Source organism: Cicer arietinum, chromosome 4, assembly GCF_000331145.2.
Source record: "Cicer arietinum cultivar CDC Frontier isolate Library 1 chromosome 4, Cicar.CDCFrontier_v2.0, whole genome shotgun sequence".
NCBI lineage: Eukaryota > Viridiplantae > Streptophyta > Magnoliopsida > Fabales > Fabaceae > Cicer > Cicer arietinum.
Window position 1 is genome coordinate 9,401,612 of NC_021163.2, and position 22,356 is coordinate 9,423,967.

The following is a 22,356-nucleotide window of genomic DNA, read 5'->3' on the forward strand; positions in this document are numbered from 1 at the left end:
AACTTATTTCTCTTGCACTAGCGATGACACTTTTTATCGAATGTGTATATCTATGTTCAACATATAACATTATTCGATAAACACACATTAATTAAGTTATTTTTTCAAATTATTATATGTGTTAGGCATGTCAATATTATACTTCATATAGACTCAAATTCATTTATAGTATTTTGTAATGTGATGAGTATGAATTTCTCTTTATAAACTTTTGTCAAACAACACCACACATGTAAAAAGAAAACCACCAAATTATCATTAACTCAATCGTCTCATCATGATGTTCAAGGAGACCATAGATATACATAACATTTTTCATCACACCATGAAAAAGAAAAGAAAAGAAAAAAATTAAAACCACCCCCAAAAAAGATAAAAACAATAAAATTACAAATCAAATATATAATATGCAAGTACCATAATAATAATAATAGGCCTTTAATTAGATAAAATTTAATAAAGACCTTAATTAATCAAGTCTAATTAGAATTAATTAGATATTGATATAATATTAGTCCTTTGTCTCTTGACATTTCCAGAAGCAGAATCATCAGCAAGACTCTTCTCCATGACTCCTCTGAAAGCTTCTTGTATTGAAGTAATGCAATACTGCAAATTCTGGTGGCCATGTTCTTCACTGTTATTTGAATATTCATCATGATCATCATCATCTTCACCAGTGATGAACAACACATTCTTAACACGTCCTCCAAGTGTTGTAATATCAGCTTTCAATGTTCTTAACCTTAATGCTTTCAATGTCTTAATGAGTTCAGGCAAAAGATCTGATCTATCATCACAGCAAAGTGAGGCTTTGATTACAAATTTTCCATTTCCATGTTCTTGATCAGCTGCATCTACTGTTAACTCATCGCATTCAGTTGGAACTGGACATGTTTCTGCTATTAATGACGTTTGTCGCTTTAGTTCTTTTACATGTTCAATCACTTCTGCTAGCAATGATGCTTTGTCTGTCTACAAAATACCAAAACAATAAATTTTCTCATACACTAAAACACTCTCAATTAAATTCTAACAATTACCAAAAAAGAAACAAGCTCTTAATTTATGATTTATAAATTTAGATTTAAAAAATTGCAAAAAGAATGTTTTGAAGTATTGTTGTAGGTAGATTAAGAGAGGATTAATATTGGTGGGAAGAGTGATGCAGCATATACTAGTAGGTAAGGTATATAGTGTATGTGTGTGTGTTTTTGTGACTGACAAAGGTGGTACTAGTTTTTGTCTCTTGCTTTATTTCTTTTCATTCTTCAATTGAGTTTGACTGATCAATCAACAATAATCCGGCAATGCAAGGACAATTTCCATGCCAACAAGCTTTTCAACTGCTTCTTGCTTCCTCTTTATCATACCAAGCGACATTAACGCTAATCCACTTTTTAACTTCTCTCTTTTTTTTTTTTACTTATAACTTTTTCTTTAGCTAGCTACTTTCTTTCTTCATTCCTCGGAACTACCACACACATTGTTACTCTCCCAAACAATACATACATTCATATACTTACATAATGTCATTAATTAATATTCACAAATATATCCAAAACTTCAAAACAGAAGTGAATAATGTGTAAACAAAGAACTAACAAAGCCAAAAAGTGTTTTCATAAAAGCAAACGAAACAATGAGACTCTTTGCACCCCATTTTCTAAAAGGCTATATTCGATTTTGATTTTGTTGTTTTTATTCCACAAAAGTAACAAATATTTAGAATCTAGATCTAGAAAAGGCATTCATTGAATTCAAAAGGCCACAAAGAAATTCACATTTAACTTATTATTATACACAAAGGAGCGTGATAAATAGTATACTTATATTATGTGGTTGAGTTGAAATCTTTAATTTTAATTTGTTTGCATTTTTGTATATCTTGGAGCTAAGGTGATTAATTAGTTTACTAGTAATGAATTAATTATTAGAATATTTTTGATAAGATGAAAAATATTAATTGAGTTAGGTTGTAGGAAGAAAAAAAGAATAATGAATTGACTTACTTTGGTTGTGCTTGGCAACAAGCTGCGTAACTTAGCAAGATGATTATTGATTCTCTCTCTACGTCTCCTTTCAGCTTCACTATGACTCTTTGATGCAGCAAGAGCCTTAGCTTCCATGATTTCTTGAGCACTCATCTTTCCAATTTCACCTTGAAGACCAAACGGTACACCTGAACCATTTAGCACTGTATCTGATATTATCCTAAGATGTTCAGAAGATGGATTATTATCATATGCAAATTGAAGTGAAGAAGGATTGATAACCCTTCTGTTGAACAAACTTGCATAAGGTGAAGAAGATTGTTGTTGTTGTTGTTGTTGAGGGATAAGAAATGGATTATCATGGTTGAAAGTTTGATGATGATGATGATTATGAAGTTGTTGCATAGACCATGGTTGTAAGATTGGTGAAACTTCATGACCATGGAACATATTATTCAATGATGATGATCTTCCTCCACCATAGATATGATGATGATCATGACTGTTTTGTTGTCTCATCTGTTGTTGTTGTTGAAGGAGAAACTGTTCTTGATGATATGTTTCAAAGTTGTTGTTGATTGCTTGAGAAGAACACTGTCCTTGATCTTCTTGTATCATAATGAATTAAGCTAGACTATAATCTATCCAAACTTCAATGCTTTTTATATATGATGATGCTGAAGTGAAAGTGAAGATTCAAATGTCAGAACATGAAGTAGCTAGCTAGGTTTTCTATGGAAATTGATTTCACCTTGTAGCTATTTCATACACTTATTGATTTGGACCTTCTGATTTCTAATCAATGGTCGAAATTTTTTATGATTAATTTAGTGATGGTATAAACTAAACCATTTGATTTCAAATACATGGTTAAGATTGATTAGACTACGTGTAACAATTTGAGTACTATTTATATATTATTCTATTATATTATGATGAGTAATTAAGGAAAAAGAAGAATATAAAAGAGTTTGAAGAGTTGTCTTAATAATACTATAGATTTGGACAAGGAATAAAAATGAAAAGGGGAATTTGAAGGACAAAATGGGTTAGTGAAAAGATGAAGAAAAAAAATATAAAAAAAAGTATATATAGTATAGGATAATATTAATTACCTTTGATGTGTGATGAATGTTGTAATAGTTATTTTGTTTGTTTGTTTGTGTTGTGGTGGTGGGCGGCGAAAGAAAAGTCCAAGGGTTTAGATTTCTCTAAAAATTTCTTTCAATTTTTGTAAATTGTTTGAATGTCAAATCCCTTTCAATTGGTAGGTTTTTTCTGCCACAAACATATGTGCGGGGTATATGGATGGATGGTAGTGATATATCCTTTTACATATTCAACAAATCAAACTTTCCTTTCCCTTTGTGCTTTGTTTCTCTCTTTTTGGTTTCTTTGTTTTAATCTTGTCTTTGCAGCCTTTTGCCCACCACACCACACTCTAACATATATAGACTCTCTTTGAGTGCTCCTACTCCACTTTACTTTCTTCTTACGGCAATCTCTCTTTCTACATTCTTCCATCTATATATGTATCTCTACTAGTATACTATATGTATATACGTATATATTGTATTGCTTAATGCTCTTCTTTATGCACAAGTTTTGTAATATGCTTTTAATTTTGCATAATGTGATAGTTTAATAGTGTATTGTAAAATTTAAGGCGAGTAAATAAACATAAAATATGATAACAACATAGGAAATATTTATAATGATATGTATTTGATCAACATGTGATAATATTATTTTATGTGAATAGTGACAATGTATAACATCTATATTATTAAAATGATCAAATTATCTTTATAAAACAAATTAATATATTTTTTTTTAATTAACTTTTCATGTTTCTATTTTTTTAAAAATAAACAAAAATAAATAAAAAATTGTATAATATATGTTAGGTAAGCTATAAAAATAGATGTTATATATTACATGTAAACAATAAAACTACCATTACAAAAAAATTATACTTAATTTTTAAAAAAAATAAAAAATATTTTTGTATTTTTAATGATAAATTTATTTTTTAAATCTAATATATAATTATATAAAAATCTAATACTATTATAAATTTATAATATCTATCTATATTTAAACTCAAAGGTGTTTGTGGTATTGCACGCCGATAATCTAAACGTATAGTAAGTATAGCATTCTTTGGTTGTGATGATTTCAATTTCAATTACATTAGCTATGTGAGAGAGAGAGAGAGAGAGAAATGAGGATGGGAAACACAAGCAAAACATAGTGAACATATACAACACAGATTGTCGACCGACCAAGGACGACCATAAAGGCTGTTACTATCATCATGATTAAGCCAACCCTTTTACTTCTTTCTCTTTTAAGAGTGAAAGTATACTTTGTGAAAAGTAATTTACTTATAAAATGACAGCATTGCTACTATTGTTATGAATCAAAACACTGGATTTTATAGGTTAATCTTTTAAACATTGACTACATAACTTTTTTTCCACAAACGTCCAATAATATCTATTTTATAATATTTTTTATGTATATTTCAAACAAAATAATGTTACAGGAGAAGAATACTACTAACAACAGTATGCAATGGTGTAGAGAGGAAAAATGAGTTAAAATATTTACTTAGTGAAACTAGTGAATAATTTGTGATTTTAGATTTATTTTTTTCATCTATTTAAATTCAAGTTATCACATTACGAAAATTTAGTCAATTTTATTACATTCAACCCTCATTTATTATATATTTATAAATTAATAAAAATTTACAAAAAATTAATAAGTAAACTAAATAAACAATTTCAAAATTTAAAAAATTATATAAGTAACTAAATTATTCTATATATTTTATTTTTAATCAATTTTTTTTTATTAAACTTAATATAAACTGTTCATCAAATGTTAGATTGATACGAAATATGAAAGTTTATTAACTTATTATTGTCGTCAAATGGACCCTTCATTGTTCACCAAATAAACCTATACCCTAAATAAATCAGAGGCTATAAAATGAAAACAAGAAAGAGAGGTAAATATACATATTTATAATTAACAGAGCTTATATATTTTAATTTCGTAAAAAAGAACTTATATATATATATATATATATATATATATTAAAAATGAAATGTATATACTAGTATGGTGTAGTACTATTTACTCAAACCATTGGCATATCTACGTTCATGCGTATTATTTTTATCCTGCTCGTTTCTATTTCAACAAACTATAAAATGAAATATGTTAAGAAGGTTTTTATTCGACAAAAATATTTTATTTTTTTAATATAAAATAGTCACATTATTTTGAATATAATCTCTATTTTCAAAATTTTGTGTATGAAATATTAAACGAAAAAATCATTCGTTTTATTCAAATATTGAAAAATAGAAATTCATGATGTTTACTATTTTTATTTTATATACGGTTTCACTTTTGATTATAAAATTATCTTCCTTTTTTTTCTATTTTAAAATAACAAGTAAAATAAAAATGATAAAAAAATTTATAATTAAAAGTGAGAATACACGTATAAAATAAAAACCTAATACATTTTCTCTATATGAAAAACAAAAATAGGTCTTTACATGAAATAAATAAAATAACAATAATAAAACTGTAAAGGCAAATATAGTATTTCCCATTTATTTAATTTTAGTTAATACTAGTATCTTATTATTATTATTATTACTTGTTTTGGGGTATTTCCAGGGCTTTGGGCTTTAGGCGTTTCATTTTCTTTGGTACCTCGGTCAAGCCCCCCACATTATTCTATACTCTTGCTAGCTAGCTACCCTTTCTGCTTCCCCAAGACCATGTAATCATTGTGTCTTGGAACATACTCCACCTTCCACCTATCTCTCTCTCCCTCTTCATTTGCTCTTGCTTTCAGTTATAGCTAGGTGCACATATTTATATTTTGTGGATCATAATATATTGTAGCCCTATGGATGATATCCTGCATGTGACTCATTTACTCGGTTCTTAATTAATGTTTAAAAATTATTATTTCAAATACAAAGTTTTTTTTTTAATATATTCTCTTTAGAAAATTTGTTAATATATCTAGTTAGATTTGATTTAGTGATCAATGCGTGTGTAATATGAATAGTTGGATATTTACTCCATGTACTACGTATTTGTACGATGTATTATTAACATCATTAAATTACATCTATAATTTTATATTATCTATTATCTTATATTATACTCTCTTTCATATCATATATTAACATTATCATATTTGTACACAAAATTCAATGTTTTTATGATATATTTATAAATTAAAGTGTTTTTAACTTCTTTTTTTTTTAAATTAATAAATTAATGATATTTTTATAAATTAAAAAAGTTATTATCAGTTTTTTTATTTTATATAAGAAAAATCATTTCATAAAAAAACACAATTTTATTATTTATAAGTATTATATTAATTTTTTATATTTTATCATAAAAAATATTCAACATTTAATATTATTAGTTATTAAATTCAGGAAAAAAAATAATTTTATTTTGTTGATTCTTTTGATAAATAATACTTCATTATTATGATTTTTTAAATAATAAAATAATAATGTTTTCAAAAAATTAATTAATTAACTATTAATTTAAAAAACAAATATATCGCTACCGTAAAATTTCTACATAAAATTATTCTAAAAAGAGTATATTTTTAAATTAATTTAATTATTTTTTCAATTGCATGTAGGTATACTGTCAAATTAATATTTGCAACAACTCTTATGTTATTATTTTTCAACTTGTATTTACAATAAAGAAAATTTATCAATAATTAATAACGATGATTTAATAAATTTAATTTAATTTATAATTTTTGAAATATGACTTTTCTTGTGAGATATAATATACTAATTTTCTTTAAAATATTCAATGTTAGTTGATAACAATTTTAACAAGTGTACTGAATTGTTGCAAATAATATACAATAAAGTATCAAATGTCGAATTTAAGTATTGCGAATTAATATTAACTTGTAAACTAAATTAGTAGAGTGATCAATAAATCATATTGTTTGAACCACAATTGTTAGTGAAAGATAAAATAAATTACTTTTAATAGATGATAATAATAGCGTTAGAGATGAGTCCTACGTGATACTAATTAAACATTGCGGCACCAACATAAAAATAAATTATTTTCAATTGATCATAAAATTTGATTTGGTATAATGGTAATTTTAATTTTTAGAAATATAACACATACATAGAATTATATGTATATATATCATACATACATAGAATTATATATGCGATCTTTGTTAGTGGAGGTGGACAATGGGAGAAGGACAAACCGAAAAGACAATACTAATTAAAATTGAAACTGAAATGAGATTAATTTTTTGATCTTGTACGTCATGGAACAATATTATTACAATACATATGTAGAGATCAGATCGAAGAAGTGAGTGTGTGAGAAAGTGTAGTGGATCCATTGCCAATATTGTCTTCATTTTTACGTGGACATGCTGCCTCATCACTTTAAAAGATAACTGAAGCTTAACGTTTAATCTAAATTAAAGTTTATATCATTGTGGCTTTTGGCATTATTCTATGATCAGAAGTCGGTTCAATTCATTTTTCCTTTAAATCAAAATGGAGACATATAAAGTTTATATCATTATTTTTTTAATATGATTCATTTTTGTTATTTTTCTTTTCTAGCATTTAAATAAAAAAATACAATGGTAAACATTATTAAAGTAAATATAAAAATAAATGAAATTTAAAAAAATATATAATATATCTGAATTTAAATAAAAAATTCATGATCATAAAAGATCTACGACTAAACAAATGTACAATCTTTGCTTCAACATTTGAAGTTTAAAAAATAATAACTCTAAAGATATCTATAACATACCTAAAAGATAATATCAACAGTGAATTAAAAGTAAAATACACGCTACTTAATTTTTTTAAATACTAAAAAAATCCTTTGACAGTATTGTGAGTTATAAAACATTTAAAAGTATTATAAATTAAAAACAAAATACATATTACTTAATTTATAAATACAAAATATGATTAAATCTAACTTTTTCAAAATCCTATCTTATCTAATCTTAATCTGATTATCTTATTTTATATGTCACAATTTGACCCACCATAACCATCAAATAACCATTAAAAGGACTCTAAAAATATTTTTTAAAAATTGACAAAAAAATATGTCACTTCGGAATGGTTGGTAAGATATTGTCCACTAGAATGTTCAAACTTGAAAAAGCCACCCACAACACAAGGAATAATAGATGTTTCCATTTGCTTTTCACAATTCACATATAGTTTTATATTATTTTAAAATAAAATATAAATAAAAATGTTAATTAAAAAGTTAATGTATTTAATTTTAATTTTTAATTAGATATATTAACTTTTAAATTTTTATTTATATTTTATTATAGAGTGAGTGAGTACTATTGTTAGTATTATCGTGAGTGTGCATGGAGATTCCACCTTGAAATTAGGTGTTGTATGATGCAAAGAAGAGACGTAAGTAAGAAATAATTATATTTAAAGTGAATTTTTAAAAGATATATGATTCGGCGGAATGAGGATATTTTGATGCAGTCATGATGAAGATGATTTTTTCAAGTAGATGACAAATGTGAATTTTAAAGTGTTTTTAATCAGCTACAACATCAATTTTGGTAAATGAAAGCCAAACTGAGGAATTAATTTGCTTTGGGTTGGAGGTTAAGACATAGGGACCTTATGCCACCTTTTATATTTGTAATAGTTGCTGAAGGTCTTAACTTTATGTTGGTGTGCGTTGATCGTGAGTCAGGTGGCTTGGGTGTGCTTAACATGCGATAGTTTGATGTTGCTTTGTTAAGAAAATGGGGGAGGAGGTTAAAAGTGGATCAAGGTGGGTTATGGTATATAGTATTATCATATAAATATGGTTTAATTGAGAGTATGAGGGGTGAGTCTAGAGCTAGTAAAATATCGTTGTGGTGGAGGAATATACAACATATTTATTGAGAAATGGAGGGTGGGATAGTTCATCCGTACTTTGTGGAAAAATGTCAATGGAAAATTAATTCAAATGAAATTCTACGGTTAAAGATATGTACACTATGCTCGTGGCAACTCATAACGTTCATTCTTATCTTTTAAGTAATTTTGTTTGGCATAAGGTTTTTCAGTTGAAGGTATCATTTTCTCATGGAACTTATTTAATGATAGATTTCCTACAAATTCCAACTTACCACGACACGATAGGTTATCTACATAAGTTCATATTTGTGTTGGTGGGTGCAGCGTCGTGGAATGGTCACAACATTTATTTGTATGTTGTCCCTTATTTGAGAATGTGTGGTCAATGGTTTTAAATTGGTTTGAGATTTATGCAGCATTTTCTAATCATATTAATTTTTTCTTTAGTTTACTCAATAAGGGTAAAAGACTTCAAGATTGTTTGATTGTCGTGTGTTTGGAGTATTTGGTGTGCTAGAAATCTTAGTGTTTTCAAGCAACAATAATGTGTGTTGAACATTCTTGTAGATCATATTAAATTGTTGTCTTGATTGTAGTTCCAATAAGTTTTCAGGTGAATTTCCCTAATGGTTGATCAATCCCCTTAGCTGTTTAGAGGTTGACAATTATGAATAGTTTTGTTTGTATTTGTTACGAATATAAAGGGTGTTGATTTTGGCCCATTTTTAAGTAGTGGATTTGTACTTGAGATCAAGTTCTTTAGGATATGATATTTGCATGTTGTTTTCTTATTTGAACAGTCTAAATAGTTAATATTAATGTGACAATTTCAGTAATACGGGTGTATCGATATTCTTAATTTTTTAACCAATAAATCTATTATTTTTCTCCACATCAACATTTATATATTATATATTAAGTTTATCAAATTATGTGTAGCAGTACATTTATTTTTTTAATTTAATCCCTTTAAATTTTATAAATTATTTTCCTAAATTTTTTATTTTAATTAAAATCAGTATCAACCCAGTCATTCAAAACTATTTTCTTTCCTCTTGCGAAATCGCTCCACCACCAAATAAAATCACTCTCATATGATGTTCTTCCACTGTCGTGAGAAGAACTCTCAACCGTTCTTCCACCACCGCGAGAAGATCCCTCATCTATCTCACTCCGAATTCACTCGTGTTTGTGTCGATGTCGTCTTGGTGCAGTCGACCACGCGCTGTCATTGTCACACCGTCGTTTCTAGGTTCGTCTTTGATTCTTAATGAACTAACGACGAAGATACACGATGCAGAACAAAGAAGAGAGAAAGTGAAAAAGATCAGAGGGAGACAATGAACAACGACATATGGCGACAATGAAGAATGACTAACGACGCAACAGAGAGATAACTGGAGGAGAGAAGAAACTTAATTATTTTTTGTATATAGGTGAATAAATAAATATTAATTATTTTAAAATAGAAAAAAAATATAAAACTTCAAATTTTAATGGTGTTAAACTTAAAATATAATCAAAGTTATTCATAGATGACATGATATTATACTATTGATGATTTAATTTGATAATAAAAAATGTTAATTTTCCATTGTACCATTTAAGTTCCCTGTTAATATATTTTGGTTTAAAAAAAACACACATGTCGGTGAAATCAAACGTTTTAATTGCCAACACAAGTAGACATAACCACATTACTATGTCTCTTCTCATAACATCCTTTCTCTATTTTTCTTTAGGAAAAGAGAGTAATTTTTGTTCCTAATAAGGTCAGTGTGACTATTCACTAGAGACACTGTTTTCTTTTATTTCTGCAATGCTACTATTAACATGCTTCAGCATGGAACTCCTTTTAGGCTTTTTAATTTATATCATTTCTTTTTTGGCTGTAGGCATAGGGCTTGGAAGCTTAGAAATAAAGGGTACATGTTTTCTAGGACACTTTTGTGGTCACACGCATGTCTGCTACGGTCCCGTTAATCTTCTTAGCTTTTCATTTTCTCTCATTTTATATACATACACCTTTTGTGTGTGATTTTTTTTTTATTCTATAGTTTTATATAGTTTCAAAAAGTTAATTTTAGAAAAACTCTATTCAAAACACTGGATGATATATATAGGTGCACCACCAGCCACTAGCTAATATCAATACCAATATATCATATAATCCACGAGAAGTTGCATTGAGTGGAGTTTACGATGACATCAATCCCACCCTGTCATGACGTGTTCTCGCTTAATGTTAATATATATGGTTTTGATTTCTATTTTATTTTAATTTTAAAATAAAATAAAATATGTATAAAATTAGCAATTTAAGCGTAAGGTATATATTCAAGTGGTAAGGACATGATACTAAAGAGTTTGACGCAGGAAGTTTAAGATTCACATTAACATTATTAACAACCAACATCCTTCATTTCGTTTCATTCATATATTTTAGTCTTTTATTTTATTTTATTTTATTTTTTGAGTTGGTCCTTTATTTTAATTTTAAGTGATAATTTGATATTTTATGTTTTAAAATTTTAACAATGTTATTCTTTTTTATACAACAATTCAAAAAAAAATCATCAAAGTTTTCAACCAAAACTCATAAAATTAATAATCATTTTCAATATAATGCAAATTTTATCAAATCTATAACTCAAATATTCAAATACACTCATATTTTCATCTCTAACAACATCAAATAAAGAATGAAAATATGAGTTTATTTCACGATTTAAGTTACAAATTTGATTAAATTTGTATTTTATTGAAGATGATAATGAATTTTATGGGTTTTGTTTGAAAAATTTGATGATTTTTTTGAATTTTTATAAAAAAAAGGACAACATTGTTGACATTTTAAAACATAAAATTCCAAATTGTCACTTAAAATTAAAATAAAGGATCAACTCAGAAAAAAAAAAAAAAAAAGATAAAGGAGTAAAACATTACTTGAAATTAAGTTAAGGGACCGCAGATGTAATTTAAACATTACTTGATTCCACGAATTATTTTTTTTTTTTGTAAACCAAGTTTTAATTTGTTTTAGTTAGATATTTTAATATATTTTGAGGTATTGATAAATTGTGCTTGCATATTTACTTTTCAATAAGATCTATGAACATAACCAATAAAAAGTTTCTGAATGTCATATATTAATCTGCACCTACTGCCTACTTGTACCATATGCATGGTTTCAGTTGGATAATTGACAAAAGTTGGAGGCGAATTATTATTATTATTATTATTATTATTATTATTATTATTATTATTATTATTATTATTATTAGATTACAATTTTCGTCATATTAATTAATTATATTGTAATTTGATTGTTCATATATATAACCTGCAAAAATACTTGATAATGGTAACCGGTAGTCGAGAGCACTACTTCCAATTCCAAGTTTGAGTCAGGAGTGTGTATCTTTCTAAGAGGCAGTATTGGATATAGTATTTTGATTACTTTATTTTCTCGTTAATGTGAAAATCTCTCTCCTACCAATACCAACCAAATGATGATTAGGTTTGTTTGATATTAGTAACATGCAAGTATGATGATGACCAACCATTTATGTGATTTTATATATTTCTGTTTTGTTTTTTTATTCTTTTATTTGTTGCTTGAGAAATGATTAGGGTACTTGATAGCAATAAAAATTAGTAGTTCTTAAAGAATGAAAGACAAAATAGCGCAAATTAGCATGCATTGAGACATGCATGTATATTATGATGATCGCTTGTTCGATTGAATCATGTTTATTTATTTATTTATTTTTATCAAGAATTATAGTACGTTCTTAAACTCACTTGAGATCAATTAATTCAGCGTGAATGACCTTTATTGAGCACAAAACAAGTCATGATTATAAACCTAGCTTTACTTTTATACTTTATTTTCTTTCTTTTCCAAAAAATATCAACATGATCCATAAGCATGTGACAAGTTTGAGTTAGCATGCATTGTTATTTGTCTACTTATAATTAACTACTAAATTGCATAAGTGTTTACATTTGAGCTCAATTAAATATTTAACTACAAACATTTATAATTCATTTTATTTATAAAAACTTAGTACTAGTTGAGTATATATATTAGGTGGCTCATAAGATTTGCATTGGAAAACGATGAGGTTTGTTTTTAAAACAATTAGACCATCTACAATGGAGTTGTTTCTCCTTCTAAGCACTCTTCCAAACAAACATCCAAAGTGTTGTGTCAGAAAAATGGATATCTATAAGAATTGGTGCTTTTAGAAGTACTCTACCACTTATTACTTTTAGGTTACATATGCATAACTTTTGTGAAATACACTATCTTTGTTCAACTTTTTTTTTGACAAAAAATGTTTCTTCGGTTAATATGTTATATAAATATTATGAAAATAAATATAAAAGGTCTCGTGCATATTATATTTGCATTAACCATAATTTTTTTTGCTGGAAAGTTTTGCACTTTTTTCAACATCAATGTTGTATATAAGTGTTGCTTGTCTCAATATATAGCCGGTGAGGCTTATTTTAAAAATTGCAAAATATAATAATTATAAAATTTTATAATTTATAATTAATTTAATATTTCAAAAGTTAAATAATTATGAATTAATAGATACAAGCTTGTATATATAAAAAATAGATAAAAGTATTGTTGAAATGTAATAATTAATAAAACACATTTAATAATTATTTTGAGTGTTGGATTAGATAGATTGAGTGCTTTTTAAACACTACATTAAAAAAATATAAAATGAATTATGTGTAACTTTGAGATTTAGATGAACATTTAAAACGGAGAACTCTATTCTGGATGCTATAGAAATGAGCTCTATATTGAAAGAAATAATTGAGTCAAATGATAATGATATGCCAAAGTACTGGAGCTTTTAAGCCATGCTTGTTTAGAGGCATGTGTAACTCATAATTTAATGTGGCTTCCAATTAATTTGTCGCCCTAACACCCAATTATAGCGTGGTGCTTTGTGAATATAGGAGATCGATGGGCACTATAAGTATGTTAGGAGAATTTTTATTTTAAAATAAGAGATTAATTTTGTAAATTATTAAAAATAGAGATTAAAATTGCAATTAAATCTTTATTTTATGTATTCATTATAATAGATTAAGATGAAAAATGGAGATGTCAATTACTATAGCTTTTGAATATACAAATAAATAAAAGTATACATTTCCATAAATAGCTATATTAATTAAACATTTATATATTAAAATTAGGGATGGGAATAGGCTAGGCCATTCGTCAGGGGCCTATGGCCTGACCTACTTATGGTCTGGTCTGACCTGACCTATTTAATAAAAAGGCTAGACTTAGGCTATTTTTAAAGTCTATTTATTTAAATAGGTCAGACTCAGACTTATAAAAGAGCCTATTAGGCCTGACATGCTGGTCTATATATATTTTATTATTTATTAATATTATCTATTATTATTTCTTATTTTAAATTCTATCAATTAAGCAATTACTCAGTAAGCATTTCATATTCAGTAGTTGTTTCATATTCGGTAGCATTCCATATTTGGTAGTCATTTCATATTTGATAGCTGTTCAATTAGTCAATCACTCAGTAGTTTTTCGTATTTGTTTAAAAGGTAATAATGAGTGTGTTTGTTTCAGAAAGAAAAAAAATCTATTATTTGACACAAAAAATTATTTTTTAGGGTTTAAAGGATGTTTGTTTCATATTTTTTAAAAATTATTTTAAATAGGCTTCCAAGTCAGGCCAAACTTTTAAAAAGGTCAGGCCAGGCCGGAAAAAAAGCCTATGATAGGCCGTAGACCAGGCTTAAGCCTAAAAAATAAATCGTAGGCCAGACTCAGACCTTTCAAAGTCTGACCTGGCCTGACCTATTTCCACCCCTAATTAAAATTATAATAACGAATGAAATAAAGAATGGAGAGGATTCTAGTTTGTCTTATACATTTTGCCTTGTCTTACTTTGGAATCAACAATATTAATGAGCATAATTGAGAAAATACATTAATACTTTTTTATAATGTGTATCGATATAAAAATCAGACAATACCTTGTTAAAAATAAGCTAGATTGACATATACTGTGGGAAAAAAGGAGTATATATAAAAAATTAATCTAATCTAATGTAATACTATACAAATTATTTGTATAGTATTTATTATATTTTATTGTGTGTTCTTTCATTCGGTTTTATTTTTCTACATAGTTATTGAAAATTCTACTGATGATGCATGTGGTCTCAATTAAGAATGATTATGATTTAAAAATTTAACTGAATTGAATTATATTGTTCAATTTTTGAAAATTAGTTAATTTTCGAATAAGTTTTAGTTATGAACTTGTTTGAAACTGATTTTTAATTAAAATTGGTTTTGAAATAGTTTATAAGTGAATTTTTTTTAAAAAAAATTCGATCAAGAAAAAACAAATTACTTTTTTCTTGAAAATAGATAATTTTTTCTTTATTTTCAAGTTTTTCGCCTAATATTTCAAGAAAATAAATTTTCGTTTTTTTCTGAAAATAAAATTAATTTCTTATCGATTTTATTCAAAAATTTCTGAAAAAAATAAATTTTAAAAATTTTCAAACAAATAAAGTTAAATTATTTTAAAATAGTTAAAAAAATTTTAAATTAAATTTAACTAACTCTTTTATTTTAAATATATAATTCAGTTCATAAATAATTTAATTGGTTTAAGTTTTTGTTTTTTTCTGGTGCAGTCAAATTCATTAATATGATTTAATTTATCATATAGTTTCTACACCCTAATCCCAATATAACGTGTAATATATATCAGAGAAAAGTTTTCGGTCATACACTATACCATCATAATTTCATAAATGATCAAGATAAGACTAAAAGTAAGTTAATTTTGACCGTTAGCATATTATTTATTTAGATAAATTTGGACAATCAACACAGAATATTCCTGTGATCTAGACAAGCTTCGAATGAATTGTGTACTAAATTTGCGTATAACAAAGACATAAACTAATTTCCACTGATTTTTGAAAGTACTCTCCTTGTTAGTTATTTCTCTTTATGTGCACCATTGACTTGAATCAAGTTGTTAACTTCCATATTCACATCTACGCTTCCTTCTTTCATGTTCACTTTCGGCTAATTGTTAGACTCAGACCAATGATTAAATTCAAACGTGAAACTCTCCAAGTCTCTCAAAAAGAATAAATAATTAAGTGCCTGTGGCTGCAATATAGTATTACCCTAAATGACTAAGTACTACTATCACCTCTCTCATATTATAATCGTTTCAACAACAATTTACATGCTGTTTTTTTGTTTGTAATATCAAGTATTATTAATTCTTTATTTTTTATTATATTTTTAAACATTATTAATATTTCTCTGTTATTTTTTGTAAGTTTGCTTTTGTACATAACAAGAATAAAAAGCATGTCTAGTCTAATAATATATTTTAATAACAAGAATAAAAAGCATGTCTAGTCTAATAATATATTTTAATAATAAGAACACTTTGAAAGCATGTTTTACATAATTACAAGGCCAAATACATAGTACTTAAACGCATAAATGTGTATCTGTTTAAGCACATATTTGACCTTGTTACCATACATTGACTAGTTCGGGCTTCTATTTCTCGTTTTAGCCTTTAGATAACTTCATATTTAATTTTATCTCAATCAAATTTGTTTACCCACACATTACTAAGGGGGAAACTTCCCTAATATGCATCAAAGGTTTTTTTGTGTGGTCAAAACATGCATCGAAGTTTAAAATGTTTGGTTTCATTTCCACACTTTTCTATTAGAATAGGCCTTTTGGGAAATAAGGGCTGCATCTGGCCCACATTTGCACATGTGTAGCATATGAGTATATCAATTTAAACAGTATATGAAATTATTGATAAAAATTTAACGGTAATAGAAAAACGAATACATTATACAGTAGTTAATACTAATTGATATAACTCGAATAAGAGTAACTTTTCATCTTAGTCACTTTTGAAATATGTATCTTGCTCACAAGGATCAAGAAATCGAATATGTACCAGACCTTGCTGCCATGGATAAAGAGTATTTTGAAAGCTCTGAATAGCTAACTAAATAATCGGGTCCATATTTCTGTTATGGAATATAAGTATTCACATTAGGTGGTGGGTGTACAGATAAATGATACAAGTTTCAGCAGTCATGACAGCTTGTCAAAGTACTAATGCAAGTATACACAGCCCAGCATCGACAATCTCCACCTGAATCTGATGATACTAATTACTGGGTTACTCTTCCATTCAGATCAATACTAATTAGGAAGATTGTGATAAGGGCACAAGACAGTCTAGTCACAAGAAAAAGGGGGCTATTACCGGAAATCAAACACTTCCATCACACATTATAAATGGCTTACACTATAGAATACAAAATTATCACATACTTCCATTTATCTTAAGCTTCCAGGACAAGCAACTGCATTAACAAAGAACCTTATAAAGCAATTTTTATATACAAGTCAAGTGTGACAAGCCAAAATCATCGATGACTGACCAACTCTGATGACATTTTTCAGCTTTCTAGTGTCTAGCATTGATTGAAGATCCCTTTTGCCTGCTTGACAAAACAGCACTTTGTGACCACGATGACGGCTTATATCCCCCAGCCAAAAGGCTAGATGCTTGGCATGCAGAAATTTTTCTTCTTTTAGACTCTAGCTCTAGCCTTCTCTTGCCAGACATGGATGAGTCTGGCAATCCTGGGAATATGGAAGCAGCATTGATCAATGCCCGCTTGTCCTTCCTATTTTTGTCAAACTTATTTGAAAACTTCACTTTTGCTGCTGCAGCAGCATCTTGTTCTGAAGCTGGAAGCAATCGAATCCCAAGGCCTCTTTTCCTGGAAGCAGCTTCTTCTTCAGCAACTCTTTTCTTTTGATTCTGAGAAAATGGAAAAAGGGAGAAAAAAATATTAGAGGGAAAATGGAATGAATAACTAAAAGATAATTTTCATAAGCTAAGTAACATACTCTAAGTTTGGCACGGAGACTCTTATTTAGGGCATAGTCATCTGAATGTCTGGCATCAGACATTCTCTGGAGACGCACAAGCACTGGTTCAGCTTCTTTCTTTTTCTTCAAATCTTCTTCCTGGTGTTCAAGGCGGTAAAATGGATCAGCAAGTTTCCCCCTCTCTGCAACACAAATTTTAAAATAAATAAAGTTAGCTAACATCCACAATAGTGAACCAGTGGCTACACTTAACAGACAGTTGCGATGCTGAAATAGGTAAAGCACTAAACTTGTCAAAAGGACATAATCCATAAAAACAGCCATTGGATCCAAGGGTTCAATGGGAAACTCTCCCAGCTTCAATAATGAAATTGAAAGATGCAATAGCACATTTAAAACTACTGGAGCAAATGTACACCCAACTAATAAACTAAAATAAGAACAGCAAAGATTTCTTCCATAAGGCACACCTTCATCAGCAGGTAATTCAAAAGTTTCTGCATCCTCAACATCAAAATCCTCAGTTTTTTTCTGAGCCCCACTGATGATTTCATACAAACAGTTCTTTGGATCAGTCTGGATGACGATCTCTTGTTTACAGCATGCAGCCTTCATGGTAAAGCTCCATATCTGAAGGTACAGAGTTAATACGTTAACTAATAGTAAATAATAGAGACATTTAACAACACTATATAAATTGGTCCCAAGATAATGCATTGCATTAACATTTGAAAATAATAAGATGCAAGGATAGTATATACATCACTATCAAATTATAACTGATTAGTTTTTACACTAGCAGTAAAGAAGTTATCACAGCATTAGCATAGTTCGAAATTTTCAATTTGCAACAAGATTTTTCAGAAAGTCATAAAAAAAGGTGGCATCATAAGGCGAAGCAAGGTTTACACAGTTATTGAATCAAAATAAATTCCTGTATGATAAATTACATATAAGGAATTTGTACGCATGAGCAGGTGCTTCTACATCTGCCTTTGTTTTCAAAAAATAACTAACAAAATAAAAAATATTTGTCACTGACACTGTAGCCAACATAAACATTAGATGCTTTGCACTTTAGTTTCCCATACCTTTGTGGAGTAGTAATTCCCAACTTGCTTTTTCTCTGCATTGAACCGAACCCCCTTTGCAATCATAGAATTGCATCCTCCACACCATATATTAAAAGGCATCTCAAACCTGATAGCAGGTTCATCAGATAATTTGGAATTAGTAGTTAAAATAAAAATAATGCATCCTAAACTATCCAATCTATATCCCGGATTGGAAAAGGAGGCCAACTGAAGGCTAACATGCATCCTAAACTATCCAATCTATATCCCGGATTGGGAAAGGAGGCCAACTGAAGGCTAACAGCTAGCTTTCAAGAGTATACACACAAGCTAAATTAAAGCATGCACTCAAATACACAAACCAAATAATACACTTGTAAGTAAAAACACACCCCGTAAGAGTATATCAAATAGATTATCCCTTTCAATCATAATGAATCATTAAATTGGTCAGAATTCATAAATCATAAAACGCATCAAATATGTTGTAGATATCATGCAACTTAACTCATTTCTTACTATTCCAGGTACAAAATGGGCATAGATGGCATAAAATGATCATCATCAACATTGTTTCATTTACCATATTACAGAGCTAAAGGACCTACAGTTGGAGACCCAACTTTCAAGAATAACTATGACAACAAATAGATAAATGGCCACACCGTAGCCCAGTAGCTGCTGTTAAAATGAATCATTTACCTTATGATCAAGATACCCTGATCTATCTTCCTTGCTCTCTCTCTCAAGGCATGTTGACCATGAAACTTGTTCAGAGAACCCTGGAAGGAAGAAACATAGTATAAGACCTCTCACTATTAAATAGTAAATAATTTAACAGAACAGACATTTTGAAATCAAATATACCTGACTTGGATCCCATTCTGGAGGATAGTAAAAGTTGTCCGCTCTAGCAGCTGCAAGGGAGGACTGAAAGAATACAAGCAATGCAAGTTCAGTGTGTTGAAAACTAAAGTAACAAATACCACATAAAATACGAGTCACAAATCTTTTTCTTGTGGTGGCACTGGCCATGTAGAGTCAGAGATTAAGGGCTGACGATAGAAATTTAAAACTTTAGCCTAGATATCCACAACTACTCATATTAGATATACTACCAAGCATGTACAGAATTCTAATTCTGACGTCCTTTTGAAAAAGGAAAAAAAAATCCATTGCAGATAAATATCCAACATATAGCATTTTTATTGAACATCAATACATTATCAATGTTGTTGACGAGGCTGTAACAAAATCCATAATTTTCATTATAATGTAGTCAATGTACTATCCCCTCCCCCCACCATCACCCAGACATTTTAAATCTATTAGAATTGACCTGTTTTGGCAGATGTGGGTGTGCGTGTGTGCGTGTAATTGATATGTATTTAAAAATAATTTCAATCAATGAATCACTAGCACTTCAAAATGGATTCCATGCCAAGGTTAGACACTCCACAAGCACTGAAGGATATTCCCATCCCACAACCTTCAACTTTTTACTTCCATTTTTTATTAAAATTTTTGTAACAGTGTTGTTTGCAGTTGGATACCACACTAATTAGGTGAGTAACAACTAATGCAGACTTTTATAATATTTACTTTAATTTAGGATTTGTTCTTTTCAAGTTACAATCATGTATACAATTTTATATGCAATACTCTATCAATGTCACACCGTATAACTTATAAAGTATGTCAGACTCCTGTATCAGTTTTATATCCACTCTTCCGTCAAAAACTCCTATGGTACAATACTATATCAGACTAACAGAGAATTTCACGCCTATTAATCAAGTTTTAGATTATTCAAACGCAAGCCAATTAACTCAAATCAACTTATAGAATGACACATCCCACGATTTACACCAAGCTCAACAATCAACATAACATCATCAAACAAGTCGAAATAATCATAATAAAATAAAAAATTAAACAATAAACATTAATAGCTAGAAGAATATATCATCCATCAATTTGATCCCTAAACCTTGAGAAGATTAAATTGATATTGATAAAATAATGTATTATAAAGGAACCGTTACAAATTGATAATAGTTTAACTTCAAAAAATCAAACACCACAGGACATATTCATAAATTACGATTTCAAATGCTCAATAACAGAGAATATTCACGGAAAAGACGTGTGCAAGTAACGATCTAAACAAAAACCCTAATCCTGATAAAATTCATGCAACAAAAAAAGAGAGAGAAAATTCGCACCATTTTGATCTGTCGTTCTTCAAAATTTGATTACTCTTTATTTTCACAGTACGCGTGAATTAGAAGGTTGATCGAAGAAGATCGCCCCTGATTTGGAAAGCTTTATACGATGGAATTAAGAGAAAATCGTGGTTAAGGGGTTTCGCTGGTTCTTCCTTTTCGGTCGGAATACGTTGATTATTATGTGATGAGTGTCGGTCTCTCCGCAAAGAATGATTCTTTGGACTCTTATTATGGGCCCGAGATCAACACTTGCCAGCCCGCACGTTGGAGTTTGGACTAATAAATGGGAGTTGTTATTCACACCCACGTATTTTGTTATATACCCATCTTTTTTTTTCTAAAATATTTTCTATTCATTTTAACTTATTAATAAGATGCAAGACACTTTAAGTCAACTATTGTGATTAAGATAAGATGAAACGTAAGTTATGATGTATTTGTGAAAATAACAAAAATAATTTTTTGTCATTTTCAATATATGTGAAAATGTATGGAATTGTTGAAATTAGAAAAGTATATTTGTATTATAATATAGCAATAAACTATAACAAAGGGGAAAATAGTTGCATATCAATTTTTCTATTTTGTATATTTTCCTTTACTTATTATTTTTATTTCGCTTTTTTAATCTCTCAATGAAAATAGTCTTGTTAAATTAGAGTTTATTTTGTAAAATTATTTTCTATTCTTGTTTCTTATAAAGAGGTGATTAATAGTATTGTGAATTATCAACATTTCTATAAACAATAAAAAATGTCAAAAAATAATATTTTTTATTACTTAATATTCATTCTAATCTCAAATATAAGAGAAAATAAATCAACAAAATAGTTATTTTTTATCTAATTTTTTACCAAATACATTAATTTTTATTGACACGACTTTCTCTTATATTCAAAATTAATAAAAATAATATTTTATCTTATTTTCATGAGAATAATTCACTTTATCAATTTTCATCAAAATATAAATTAATACACATTAAAAAAAATGAAAACACAAAATTTACCCAATTGCTTTCACGCAATAATTAAATTCCCACCTTCCGTTACCAGCTTAACTGTGTCAAACAGTTCTTAGATTGCTTTGCCAATAGAAAATATAGATTGCACATTCCCCACCCTTTTATTGAGTTGCAATACACTC

General features: G+C 28.1%; 2 protein-coding genes across 2 annotated transcripts; both read right to left on the reverse strand.

Moving 5' to 3' along the window:
- Positions 1-233: 233 nt before the first annotated feature.
- Positions 234-3,415, reverse strand: LOC101494151 (transcription factor bHLH30). The gene is made up of 3 exons (XM_004496148.4): positions 3,110-3,415; positions 2,013-2,671; positions 234-975 (listed from the first exon to the last, which is right to left on the reverse strand). The coding sequence occupies exons 2-3, from the start codon at positions 2,610-2,612 to the stop codon at positions 490-492; spliced, it is 1,086 nt and encodes a 361-aa protein (XP_004496205.1). The 5' UTR covers positions 2,613-2,671; positions 3,110-3,415; the 3' UTR covers positions 234-489.
- Positions 3,416-17,003: 13,588 nt separating this feature from the next.
- LOC101494459 (uncharacterized) lies at positions 17,004-21,412 on the reverse strand. Its single transcript, XM_004496150.4, has 7 exons — positions 21,208-21,412; positions 19,850-19,912; positions 19,685-19,764; positions 19,001-19,109; positions 18,380-18,539; positions 17,928-18,091; positions 17,004-17,838 (listed from the first exon to the last, which is right to left on the reverse strand). Exons 1-7 carry the CDS (start codon positions 21,208-21,210, stop codon positions 17,479-17,481), a joined length of 939 nt encoding a protein of 312 aa, XP_004496207.1. The 5' UTR covers positions 21,211-21,412; the 3' UTR covers positions 17,004-17,478.
- Between the last annotated feature and the right edge of the window lie 944 nt (positions 21,413-22,356).

Bases quoted from the DNA above. Each gene is read 5' to 3' on its own strand.
- LOC101494459 (XM_004496150.4), bottom strand. The intron at 18,092-18,379 runs GTGTGCCTTATG...TTTGTGTTGCAG, and splicing joins TGAATTACCTGCTGATGAAG to AGAGGGGGAAACTTGCTGAT. The intron at 17,839-17,927 runs GTATGTTACTTA...CCATTTTCTCAG, and splicing joins GTCTCCGTGCCAAACTTAGA to AATCAAAAGAAAAGAGTTGC.
- LOC101494151 (XM_004496148.4), bottom strand. From the start codon at position 2,612: ATGATACAAGAAGATCAAGGACAGTGTTCTTCTCAAGCAATCAACAAC. The intron at 976-2,012 runs GTAAGTCAATTC...GGTATTTTGTAG, and splicing joins TGTTGCCAAGCACAACCAAA to ACAGACAAAGCATCATTGCT.